General features: G+C 43.2%; 3 protein-coding genes across 3 annotated transcripts; 2 read left to right on the forward strand and 1 right to left on the reverse strand.

Annotated features, from left to right (window-relative positions):
• Window positions 1–5264: 5264 nt before the first annotated feature.
• Window positions 5265–7706, forward strand: LOC135673268 (xylan O-acetyltransferase 1-like). Its single transcript, XM_065182118.1, has 5 exons — window positions 5265–6111; window positions 6181–6352; window positions 6434–6633; window positions 6711–6869; window positions 7183–7706. Exons 1-5 carry the CDS (start codon window positions 5519–5521, stop codon window positions 7547–7549), a joined length of 1491 nt encoding a protein of 496 aa, XP_065038190.1. The 5' UTR covers window positions 5265–5518; the 3' UTR covers window positions 7550–7706.
• A 1670-nt stretch (window positions 7707–9376) lies between these two features.
• Window positions 9377–11230, forward strand: LOC135673270 (probable protein phosphatase 2C 32). The gene is made up of 4 exons (XM_065182119.1): window positions 9377–9913; window positions 10282–10629; window positions 10735–10914; window positions 11024–11230. Exons 1-4 carry the CDS (start codon window positions 9425–9427, stop codon window positions 11183–11185), a joined length of 1179 nt encoding a protein of 392 aa, XP_065038191.1. The 5' UTR covers window positions 9377–9424; the 3' UTR covers window positions 11186–11230.
• A 921-nt stretch (window positions 11231–12151) lies between these two features.
• Window positions 12152–12478, reverse strand: LOC135675116 (putative cell wall protein). The gene has a single exon (XM_065185387.1). It carries the CDS (start codon window positions 12476–12478, stop codon window positions 12152–12154), a length of 327 nt encoding a protein of 108 aa, XP_065041459.1.
• Window positions 12479–12924: the final 446 nt, after the last annotated feature.

The raw sequence follows: 12924 nt of genomic DNA on the forward strand, positions 1-12924 counted from the left end.
TCTTGTGGACTTCCTACTGATGTGCGTGTGCAATTTTGATATTTCCCATCTATTGGCATTATATTGTCGCATGCAAAAGTTCTTTATTTTCCTGCTCAAAATTATGATGCACGAAGCGGGACCCCGTTGTCCTTCTACGTTAGAAGGGGGGGGGGAAGAGACACGCGTCCTCTTTGCATACTTGACACTTGTGACCGGCCGCTGCGGTCTACGTGGATGCCGTTGATTGGCTGATTTGACGTGTATCGTTCTCGCAATGAAATTGTTCTGTCTACACGTTTTGCATTTTTGTTTGCCACGGACGCAAGCGACGAACCCACACAGGGATGTCATGTGGGGCCTGGTGTTCCTCCAATCGCATGGCAGGTAGGTGGCATAGTAATAGGAGAGTTTTCGTCCTAGATCTTCATGCCTCCAAGAAGAGAGCGATTTCGAACCGTGCCGAGCTCCCTCGTCTCGGGTGGAGGGGCGAAGATTGTCCCATCGATCTGTGCTCCATCGTCACCCCCTCCTCGACTTCCTGTTCCCTCCTTCCTCGGCTCCTCGCTTTCGAGTAAACCACCTAAGCGATGGTGGTGCGGGCCGCCGTGGTCCTGCCGCTTCTCTTCTTCCGCCTGCTCTCCGCCTTCTACTGGCCGGTCTCTTCCGACCAGGGTACTCTTGCATTGTTGTTTCTTGTTTGGTTCGTGATGGGTGATTTTGGTGGATCGTGATTCTTGATTTGAAGCGTCAAATGTGGTGATTTTATTTGTTTGCTACTGCAATTAACTTAGATTGGTAATTCTGACATCAATGGTTTCTATCATCTTCTTAGCATCTAGTTTTTAGATTTAAAATTTTATATTAAAATTATATAATTATAAAAGTGAAATATCTAATTCTATTTATCATAATGTTATTGATTTTATCGACATAAGTATAAAATTAATTGATAAAAAATAATTTTAAAATTTCAATTGATGATGACAGACGACATCAGCGGTGGTGGACGATGGTGTCGTTAGGGGTCGTTGGTGGTTGTTGTGGATAAGGAGAGTAGAGTGACGAGAGGTAAGGGTCGCTCTACATCTGTATCAACGTCTAGGTAATTACCGAGTTGTGAAAGGATCACTCGACATTTACATCAATGTCGATGCAAATGCAGATGACAAAAGGGCCACTCAACAACTACATGATCTATTTTCCTGTGATCAATACAAAATCCACCATGATCTCCTCCTTGGCGAGGGAGGTGAAACCTCAATATCTTTCTCCTTTTTACCACCCACTCCTTGGTTTGTCCTATGGTCCGTTGGCACCTTTCGTCGTCCACATGGCTCGTCGAAGCAACGGCCTTTGATCTCGTCCATCTTTGGCATCCTCGTCCCTACCACAACCTCCTACGGCACTATCGTGGCTACCACAATTAGAGCCTCAACTTTGGGTGCTATGCTCAGCATCGCCTTCCATTTTTTTTTTTTATTGTAATGTAAGAGGATGAAAGGCAACAAAGTGGTAGTATGCGGAAGCGCCACTCGAGGAGGAAAAGGGCACGGAGGACGCTCGATTGATAGCATGCCTAAGATTGCGATGCTTATTTCATTGACTTCCTTATGTTGATTTTGGAGGAGATCATACATATGTTGAGTAGTCTTTTTACCGTTCTGCATCTACATCGATGCTGACACAATTATCGAGTGGTGTCGCTCTACATTTGTGTTGAGCAACACTTTTGTTGCTCGATAATTATATTGACACCGACATAAATGTAGAGAAACCCTCACCTCTCGCTATCGTTCTTCTCATCCATAACAGTCACCCACAGCTCTCAATTGTATCATCATCCGCCACTACTGATGTTGTCCATCATCACCAATTGAAATGTTGAAATTATCTTTTTACTTATTATTTTTGTGTTTCCGTCGTTATGATAAATAGAGCTAAATGTTTCATTTTCATAACTATAGGAATTCGAATGCAAATGTTTTAAGTCTAGAAACTGGGATGCTATGAAGATCTAATTACAGGAATAATCTTTAATTAATCCGTAGTGCATCATCGAGCTTAATGTAGCATCAATTATGTATGGTAATGGGACAATATTATCAAGTGCCCCAATTACCTGCGACGGTTCTTACCTGCAACAAGCTCTCCAGCTAGAAGCAATCTTCTTTTTGTTCTTTTGTGGTCGCATTATGTGAACATATGACAAAAGATTTTGAACTATTTCATTGGAACACCTTGGAACTATAATTATTTTCAGATCCTAATCATAGAATATTCTTTCATTGGCGTCTGCCCTCTTACCAAATCATAAACAACAATGGATGAGTTATTCTTTTTCATATAAATGTACCAAACTTACTGCTTTTCTTTTTGTTATCTTGCAACACATTGCTATAATAACAAGCCATAAATTTTAATTATTTAAAGTTTGTTACATAAATCTTTTATCACCATTGAAATCGATAAAAATGTATTTGTTTAGTTAAGTTCAAAATTTTGAAGTCTTTATTTATAGTTTATTTATATTTTTTTTAGGTCTTTTTTTTACCTCTCATTATATTACTAATATTAATCGTTTTATTTTTTACTATTGCATGTATTTTAAGCACATGCACATAACATCTTAAATGATTTTATCTCATCTCATTATCTATCGAAGCGATACATAGTTGTTCATGAATAAAAATATTTATTTATTTTTCTTTCCTATTAACTCTACACATTTATCTCAATATTCTTATCTTAGTAACATAAACTTTTCATATATATTATTTCTTAACTACCTAATACTCATATTCATAAAATATTATTAGCCTCATAACTATCTTTAAAATATTTTCTTTTAATCTCGAAGGTATTTGATGATCATACAAAACTCATGATACCCTTCATCATTTTTATCATTCTGTTTTTACTTTATGAATAATATTTTAATCTTGATATCTTTATCATGTTAAATAACTGATCCAAGATATCTAAAGTTTTTACTTAAAGGGATTTTCTGTCCAACCAACTTAATTATATTCTCGTGTCTATTTCTAGAATCACAAAGATTATATTTTATACATGTAATCTTAGTCCTACCTAATTTAAAACATTTAATTTCTAATATTTACTTTCATAATCTAAGTTCATAATTAATTCCACTTAGGCTTTTATCAATTAAGATAATATCATTAATAAATAACTTATACTAGAAAGATCTATAATATAAGTTCATTCATTATCAACATGAAAATATACAAATTTAATATGAATCTTTGATATATTCCTATGTTATGTTATCATACATATTTTTTTATAGTTCTAATATTAATATTTATATTATCATACATGTCATTAATCATACTAGTAATGTCTTGTATATATCTTTATATGAATTATTATTGATTTAAAATTTCAACCATGATGTGCCATGAACATGTCTTTGATTATAAAAAAAAAACTTTTCTTTGGAGAACAAATCAATCTTTTCTTTTATATATACTTTGTGACATTGGTGAAAATTTTTGATGAAGTGTTTGCAAAGGTAGCAGTAAAAGAATAGAATTTTATACTTCGCATGACTCATCTGCAGGTAGCTCTGCTTCATGTGACAGATTTTACTTAGAACAGAATTGGTACTAAGGATTCATGCCTGTATCAGTATATCTTTTTCCTGCCATGTTTTGTTTGCTGATCTCTGAACACTCGACTTCTTCATCAAGCTGCACATTAGCTCACTTGCCTATCAGATGTCTCACCATGCAAGCAACCACACCTTCTGTCTCATGCTAGAATAAAGACAAATGATTATTGACATTGATGGAAAGAATAGAAGATAAGAACAATTATTGAAGAAGCTTTATTGAAGATAAGAAGCTTTGGCTTAATACATTAACATGTTCCTCTCCTATTTATACAGATTAAGAGAAGTGCTCCTGTTAAGGATATCAATCTTGGATCGATGCAAAGAATGATTTACGAGCGAGAGACTTCGTGAGTAGAGCAAGAGCAGATCGCTGCTGCTGCTATGATTGCTGTTGCTGTGAGGGCATAGGCGTTCTTTTCGTTCCCCTTAAGTCTGCCCTTCGTTCTCCTTAAGTCCGCCAACTATTGGCAGATCAACGAAGACTATCGCGGTGAGGAATTTGGTTGCAATGGCGTTGGTCGTTGGCCGAAGGCAAGAGCGAAGTTTTGCTTTTCTCAACAGCATTGGTCGCTGGCCGAAGGCAAGAGCGAAACTTCGCTTTTCTCACTGCTCTGATACCATGATGGAAAGAATAAAAGATAAAAATAATTATTAAAAAAACTTTATTAAAGATAAGAAGCTTTAGCTCGAATACATTAACATGTCCCTCTCCTATTTATACAGAGAAGAATTTTTCTGAATAAAATAGAGGATTTTTCTTAACATGATAGAGAGATTTTCTCGTATAATTGGGGAAATCTTATCTTCTATCAGACATTACTCACAGTAGATTGCATGATCCAATAACAGGATTTCATACGAAGAGCACTCGATATCGCAACTTGCAGTACCAAATACTGTCACATAAAAAGCTTACAGGTATATAGAGTCACAAGGTTGCTTTGCCTTTACTCTGTTCAGATACAAAGCTACTGATTCTGACCAAATGGAATACATCAAACTTGAAGGTCAATCTATCACCTCTACCCAACAAAGTCACTGGTCATTTGATTAACCCCTTCCCAAATTCCAGGGTACAGTCTGAACCACCTGAAGCCACAGGCATGCCTGTAGAGAGCAGGTATTGACTTTGTATCTCATACATGGTCACAAAATCAACTTGGATTTACATCCACTTACATACAAGTGCTGTTGAGAATTTTAATTATGGAAACTTACAAAACCTGGTTAGAATATGCACCAGAATAATCATAAGTATCCACATCAACTTTAGTTTAGATGTGGACTTCATTTTTGTGGTTTATCTTGTCCAGGTGTCTAAACACTAATAGGCCAATATGATCACATTTCCTGGATTCTGGGGACACCCATGAGATATCAGATATTGTACTATAAATATAATTAAAGTGCAGTTAAATGCTTCTTGATGAAATCAATGCATAGTGATCATTGAATGCAAACTCTTAACTGGCAGCAGTGAGCTCTAAAATAACACTAGTAGTAGACATCAGCCAAAGAAGTCAACTGGGAAATTTTATGCCGTAAAGAAAAGATGAAGTGGGGATTTGTCTGTGTATTAATTATGGGATGGGAGCTGCTTCTAACTATTTGTATTATGTACAACGTCACCAACAACAACAACAACAAAAGAATTGCTCGGCTTCATTATTGGGTTTCTTCTAGGAAGAGGAACTCCACCTAATAATTATTTGCCCTTTGGAATCTTGTGGGTTGCGCCATTGACCCATCTCTCACCCCCCATCGCATAGATTTGTTCTTCTTGGCCATGGTGGTGGGGACTGGATCTCCGCCCAATTTAAGGAGGAGGTGTGTCGACGACACTCCGCTGCCAAACCTGTCCCTCTCTTCTTCTTCGTATGAACCTTGACTTGGAGGCAACAGATGCATCCTCGCCGGAAAGCATCGATTGTTGCGTCGGAGACGCTCGGCATGAAGCACTCGTCCTTCAGCACCGGCCGGAAGAACGGCAAGTACACCGTCTTCGTCGTGATCTTGTTCTCGGTGTTCCTCTTATTCTCGTTCACGTACAACGAGGACGTCAAATCGAGCGCTGAGCACCCTTTCGGCGGTGAAGGCAAGTCTGCAGATTTAAGTCGGGAAGAGTTCCCCGTGGCTGAGCCGATCGAGATGGAAAACCACCAGGCTACGAGAAGCATGGAGACCGCCACAGGCAACGAAGCTGAAAAGGAGACGACAACGGTGGTGTTGCCGCAGGAGGACGACGTGCCAGTGGTCGACGTGGCAGATGCTCACGGAGAGCCAGCGAAGCCCGAGCGGCAACGGGTAGTCCTCGACGTGCCGGAGAGCTGCGACCTGTTCACCGGCCGATGGGTCCACGACGACGTGAGCTACCCGGTGTACAAGGAGCCGGAGTGCCAGTTCCTGACGGAGCAGGTGACGTGCATGAGGAACGGCCGGCGGGACGACAGCTACCAGAAGTGGCGGTGGCAGCCCCGGGACTGCTCTTTGCCTCGGTATGCATGTCGACATCACTGTTCATGATCAGTAAGCATATGGTGTGATGTTTCGCTTGTGATGCGAAGATTCGACGCGAGGCTTATGCTGGAGCGGCTGAGGGGGAAGCGTCTCATGTTCGTGGGGGACTCATTGAACCGGAACCAGTGGGAGTCGATGGTGTGCCTCGTCCAATCCGTCGTCCCGCGGGAGAAGAAGACCCTCACCAAGAACGGCTCGCTCAACGTGTTCCGGATCGAGGTAATTAACGTCCAAATCCGTGCCGTCGAACAAGCAGCGAGTCGGCTCCCAATTCCTCACCACCGTTTCTCGCCGGAGCAGGAATACAACGCCACGGTGGAGTTCTACTGGGCGCCGTTCCTGGTGGAGTCCAACTCCGACGACCCCACCGTGCACAGCATCCTCAACCGCATCATCATGCCCAAATCCATCGGGAAGCACGGCCGGAACTGGAAGAACGTGGATTACCTCGTCTTCAACACCTACATCTGGTGGCTGAACACCCCGACCATGAAAGTCCTGTGAGTAGCAATAGTAGTAGTAGTTCGAGCTGTTCGATTCCTTGAGCACAACAAACGGATTCGATTTCTGTCATCAGGCGAGGATCGTTCGGTAAAGGATCGACGGAGTACGACGAGATCGATCGACCGGTGGCATACAGGCGAGTGTTGAGTACGTGGGCGAATTGGGTGCAGAAGAACGTGGATCCCAACCGGACGACGGTGTTCTTCATGAGCATGTCCCCCAACCACATCAAGTAAGATCAGCAGGAAGAGCTTGTTCTTTTCTTGCATCGAGCTACTTGCGTAGGATAACCAATCAAATGAGATTGAGTGCCCCCGTGCTATCCGCTTACCTGCCCGAGCCGTGCATGAACTCTTGACCTGGGGACCGTTTCCATGGTTTCCTCCACCGACTACAGCCATTCAAACGAAAGCACCTTTAGACGCAGATCGATGTTCCGTGTGCAGTAAACGAGGCGCCATCCACGTTGACCTCTCTACTTGGAAGCTTCATTCTAGATATAATATCCTTTTCCCGGTGTTATTTGCTTGTCGTCTTCCACCCAGGAGCACGGACTGGGACGACCCGGACGGGATCAAGTGCGCGCTCGAGACGCAGCCGGTGGCGAACCTCTCCCACCCGCTCCACGTCGGCACCGACTGGCGGCTGTTCGCGGTGGCGGAGGAGGTCATCAGCAGCAGCATGAGGAGGGTGCCGGCGTCGTTCGTCAAGATCACGGCGATGTCGGAGTACCGCAAGGACGCCCACACCTCCGTGCACACCCTCCGGCAAGGCAAGCTGCTGACGGCGGAGCAGCAGGCCGACCCCGCCACCTACGCCGACTGCATCCACTGGTGCTTGCCGGGGCTCCCCGACACCTGGAACGAGTTCCTCTTCGCCCGCATAGCGTCCAGCCCATGGCGTGATCACTGACCGGCGGCCTCGTGCCTCCCTGCAAACGATCTCTTTCCTCCTCTGTGAGATGTTAACCTCTGTCGAACTACATCTTGCACATGCATTCCTTGCACTGTATGATTATGAGAACGTGGACAAAGAACAAGGAAGAAACAATAGAAGAAAGATTAAAGTTCCTTGGCTTTGAACTCTGCCATGCACCTCGACACACCTCCCATCAACCACACCCATTTTGAGACAGATTCGAATAGCACGTCTTAAGGGTGAATTCTCGCCCAAAAAAAAAAAACTTTTTTTTTCTTTTTTAAAGATCCCTCATTTTCAGAATTCCCAAATGACGATTTCATTTTACTAATACTTCAAATATCCTTAGTTGCCTACCTCTTTTTTCTCTATAGACCAATTCATAGGATGAATGTCCAGTTATTGTGTTTTTACACTACATCATAGTGTATTCAATAATATATAAAAAAAACACTATATTATAATACTTTTATAAATATATTATAGAATTTTCTTAGTATATATTAAGGGCAAATTCTTTAAAAAATAGTTTTTTTGTAAGCATCCCTTTTTTTTCAAAATTATAATTCTTTTTTAAATATTTAAAATACCTCTGACCACCTTTTTTTTTTTATAGATCAATTGATAAGATGAATTAGTCTAATTATAATATTTTTACACTACGTAATGATGTTTTCAATAATACAAAAAAATACAATGCTATAATATTCTTCTGGTATTATTAAAAAAATTATAACACAATGTAAAAACACCATGGATTGGAGTTATGGAAAAAAAATATTTTAAATATTAAGAGAAATATAATATTATATGAACTCTTTGAAATTAGAGTTATGGAAAAGAAAAAAAGTAAAAAAAAGAAGAGTATTTTTCAGAACTTCACCCATATATTAATTTCAAATAACTCTCAGACAGAATCCAAAGGACTCTGATTTTGACTCTTACGATTAATCGATATAGACTAAATATGCTCATCAGCTACAAAATAATAGATACATTAATTTCCGTATGATTTATCGGTCACTTACTATTCATACGCGCCGAAGACCACGGTTTGACCCCACGTCTTCGTCCAAGCGGAAGCTGCCTCGCTACTCCCCGCTTCTCCAACGGTCGTATTTCGGCGTCTTTGGTCCGCCTCTCCCCTGGCTTCCTGTAACGGTCGCCTCTGTTGGCCCCAGCTGTCACCGTGGCTCCATGCAACCAACTGGTTGTTGACTACACCTCCGTCTGCCCTTTTTTTGTGGACTATTGGCTTCTCGGTTCGTAGCCCCGTCGACAGCTTCGTCGCCTCTCGCTCGCAGGCCACCGGACACGAAGTCTCTCCGCTGGCGTTGCGACAGGCATCCGAACCACCCCCGTCTGCCTTAGCTCATATGTCGACGTGGGTGTTTGGTGCTCGAAGAAAACGAAGAGGTTTCCCTTGAGGAATGTTCTTCCACGCGTTAACGGGGTACCCGACGGAGTACCTGTTTCGCGAGATGCGGGCCCCACCGTTTCCGCAGAGTTCCACGGCCTGTGGATGTGTTCGGGTCAAGCGTGGGTCTTTGCTTCGTTAAAGGGTCGAAGCGACCGTGTCAGCTGTTGGAAAACAGACGGCAGAGGTTTCACATTTTTATACATTAATTTGACTCATAAACGGAGGCTCGGGATCCGGTGCTCCTCCCTCCGTTCTTTTACTTATCCATCATCGGCCAAAAAGCCCTGCCCTGATCGAATTCTCGGATAAATCTCAACCATCCACATGCGCGTGTTTCTTTCTCAGGATTAGTTCTCGAGGAATACTTGACCGGGGACGAGGGGACTATAAATACCGCTGTCCCGAGAACAATTTGTGGAGAGCAGGGGAAATATTGCCGTTTGGGGACGATGTCGTGTTCCGTGGCGATTGCGAGCTCACCGGCGTTCTCGCCTTCTCGCTTATCGATCTCGTGCAAGGGGTCCCCGGAAAACCTGGCCCTGAATCCTTGCTCTCCCTCGGCGTCACCCCGCTCATGCTCGTCCTCGCCTTTCAGGCCGCAGCGGTTCCAGAGAGCGCCGAGCGGGCTTCGGGAGGTCGGTGCCGGGATCGGCACCTCATCCTCTCCCTCCGGATTGGCCGTTGACGCGCCCTCGTCCTCGTCCCCGCCTCCGTCGAGTTCGGGTGGGTCCTGCTCGGTGTCGAAGAGGAAGAGGCCAGCGCGGATCAACATCCCGTTGGCCAAGGCATTGACTTTTGCGCCCGAGGTGTCTGATGATTGGAGAGAGGTGGAGGCGGAGAGCGCGAGGTATACGGTGTATTGCAAGAGGGGAAGGAAGAGGTTGGTGATGGAGGATCGACATAAGGTGGCGCTGGACCTCAATGGCGACCCCAAACTGGTACGTGCCCTTCTATTGTTTCATTTATCCTTGTTCTATCTCTGCAAGTGCGGTACGTGAATGGGGAAAGTAAGTATTATAGAAAATCTAGACCAGAGGGGGGAATTTGATTACTCCGGAAGCAAAAAGATGGAATTTTTTGAACGAGGGGGAGTTCAAACAAATCAAAGATGGGGCCTTTCGAGTCTGATCCAATTGTTTGTGACAAATCTCTGAATTCGACGGTACTGGGGCTTGCGGAATTATTGGTCAAAGACAAATACTTGGAATGCCAAATCTTGATTCGGTTGAATTTTCTAAATGTACTCATGACATGATTTCTGTGCTGTCAAAGTTGACGCCTTTTGTTATTTTCTGTGTGTTCGTAGGCTTTCTTTGGCATTTTTGATGGCCATGGAGGTAAGAGGGCTGCTGAATTCGCTTCCGAGAACTTGGGCGAGTTCATAGCAGAAGAAATGGTGACAACTAGTGGAGCGGGCGCCAATGACGTAGCGAAAGCTGTTAGGATCGGGTACTTGAAAACCGACGCAGAGTTCTTGAAGGAGGAGGCGGATGGAGGCGCTTGCTGCGTCACCGCCCTGCTTAGAGATGGTGATCTTATTGTTTCTAATCTCGGGGATTGCCGTGCTGTGCTGAGCCGAGCCGGTAAAGCAGAGGCCCTCACGTCTGATCACCGGCCCTCTCGAGAAGATGAAAGGGACCGAATCGAGAGCCTTGTAAGTGTTGTTTCTCCTTCCTCGATTTTAATCACCCGGTTGTCATAGAGAAACAATTAGCATGAAATTGTTTGCAGAACATAAGAATGTTCTAATCTTATGCAGGATGGTTACGTGGATTACTTCCGAGGAGCATGGCGATTACAAGGTTCCCTTGCCATATCCAGGGCAATCGGAGATTCACATCTCAAACAATGGGTTATACCAGAGCCGGAGACCAGAATCATTAACATCGAAGCAGAATGCGAGTTCTTGATTCTAGCATCGGATGGGCTATGGGACAAGGTATAATCTAACTCCCGGCTATTCCTTTAACAAGACCAGAGAACAAATCTGTCTCTTCCCTGCTCTTTCTGAGTAAAGATGACAATATATTTCTCTCAAATGTTTTCAGGTTAGCATTCAGGAGGCTGTAGACGTAGCACGACCATCGTGTATCGACGCTGATAGTGCATCATCATTGTCTGCTTGCAAGAACCTTGTCGATTTATCTGCTAAACGAGGATCATTGGATGATATAAGCGTTATGATTGTGAAGCTGCAGCATTATGTTTGAAATCAAATACCCGATAGCATAAACACACGGCATTTTGTTGGAAAATTGGAGGATGCAAATCTTATGATGACGAATTGCAGCATTTTGGTCGAAAGGATCAGTGTGTTCTTCACTGGCGTTGACTCCTTTGTCAGGGCCATGAAGTTGTGACGAGCATCAACACATCGGAGAAGAATGCTTTTGCACTCATCATCATTGGAATTAGGCTTTTTTTTTCAGTTTTATTTTGATTCTTTCGAATTTTACTAACTCACATTGTAATTGACTTTTAGAAAGCAGCCATATTGATATGTAAGATCTAATCTCCTCTTTTGGCTGAAGTCAAACAGTTCTTCTGCTGGACTCAAAACTTGTTCCTTTTGGTTGGCTTAGAAAGACTTGACTACAGAATTCCACACCACAGGGTATCGGATGAACCATGTTTTTGGTGCTTACGGCTGAGCTAGAAATGTCAGATGCGAAGCATCTGCTACCCATCTTGTCTCGATATCGTAGATAGATTCTGTTGACCATCATAAATGCTATAAACCTGTATGTCAGTGTAACAGCAAACTTGTTGGCCTTTTCAACCTTTTTGCTTTAAATACATCATCCCTTCATCCTATAATTGCCTTTGTTATCTGAAACTATTACATTAATCATATCCAAAGCAAACTGTCAACTAACATACAATCTAACAGAAAATCCAACAAAATGTTGAGTCTCTGTTGATATACCTGAGTTGATTAATGTAATATAATTTTTTTAAACGAAATATTCTATTAAATTATATATCTTAAGTACAACATAGATTTAGAGTCGTCATCACCAGAAACAGTACTGACATGTTCATGGTTTTTATTGAAAGCAAAGGTCATTCATGGCGATACAACACCGACCACAACAACAACGACAAAACAGTGATGTCCTAAGGAAGCTTGCTCGCGGTATGGCGGCTGTAGTACAGTTATCATGCAGTGGCTGCTCTCACGGAATCACTACGCGGAACGGATTGGGGACTTCAAACCCGGGGTTGGGAACGAAGGTGTCGTCGTTCCCAGGAAGATACTGACCATGAGCAGCCGCCGGGCCACTGTGGTCCAAACCACGAAGCGCAGGCATCTCATGGCTGCCGATCTTGTACCGCCCGACGCCGGGGATCAGCACCGTGCCTTCTTGGCCGACGCACTCCGTCTCCTTCTTGTCTGAGTTCGCGGGGACGCTACGTCCGGCGAGGGTGACTTGGGCGAAGGACAACAAGCCCAGGAAGAGGATGACTAGGGGGAGAGAAGAGCAGCTCGAGAAGCTCGCCATGGAGAGAGCGGGAAGCAGCAGAAGAGGAAGAGGTCGGGAGGCGGTACGTTGGTTTGCAATTGGCAGAAGCATGCTTCTTCTTATACAAGCTCGGAGTGGGAAGAGTTAGGTGGCGAGGTGACGGTGATTAAAAGGCGTTGCCAAACCTTCTTGAAGGAGTTGGGGAATGCTTTTACTTGGGAGTAAATTAAGGAGCCTTCCGATCCATCCTACCAACAACTTTTTTAGGCTCATTGATTCCGCCACCATAAAAATTGATGTCAAAATAATTTCACGTTCACCGCCGCCTTGAATTTGCGCAAGCAACACTTGAAACAAAAAAATCACAGTACTATTTTATTTTTATTGTGCTTGAATTTAGTCCGATTTTATATTTGAGTAATGACAAATAAAAGAGTCGCTAGACGAATAATGTTTTATAGATCTACGTGTTAATACATACAAAA

This window comes from Musa acuminata, chromosome BXJ1-5, assembly GCF_036884655.1.
Source record: "Musa acuminata AAA Group cultivar baxijiao chromosome BXJ1-5, Cavendish_Baxijiao_AAA, whole genome shotgun sequence".
In the NCBI taxonomy this organism is placed as follows: Eukaryota; Viridiplantae; Streptophyta; class Magnoliopsida; order Zingiberales; family Musaceae; genus Musa; species Musa acuminata.

Bases quoted from the DNA above. Each gene is read 5' to 3' on its own strand.
- LOC135673268 (XM_065182118.1), top strand. From the start codon at position 5,519: ATGCATCCTCGCCGGAAAGCATCGATTGTTGCGTCGGAGACGCTCGGC. The intron at 6,353-6,433 runs GTAATTAACGTC...TCGCCGGAGCAG, and splicing joins TCAACGTGTTCCGGATCGAG to GAATACAACGCCACGGTGGA. The intron at 6,634-6,710 runs GTGAGTAGCAAT...TTCTGTCATCAG, and splicing joins ACCCCGACCATGAAAGTCCT to GCGAGGATCGTTCGGTAAAG.
- LOC135673270 (XM_065182119.1), top strand. From the start codon at position 9,425: ATGTCGTGTTCCGTGGCGATTGCGAGCTCACCGGCGTTCTCGCCTTCT. The intron at 9,914-10,281 runs GTACGTGCCCTT...GTGTGTTCGTAG, and splicing joins TCAATGGCGACCCCAAACTG to GCTTTCTTTGGCATTTTTGA. The intron at 10,630-10,734 runs GTAAGTGTTGTT...AATCTTATGCAG, and splicing joins GGGACCGAATCGAGAGCCTT to GATGGTTACGTGGATTACTT.
- LOC135675116 (XM_065185387.1), bottom strand. From the start codon at position 12,478: ATGGCGAGCTTCTCGAGCTGCTCTTCTCTCCCCCTAGTCATCCTCTTC.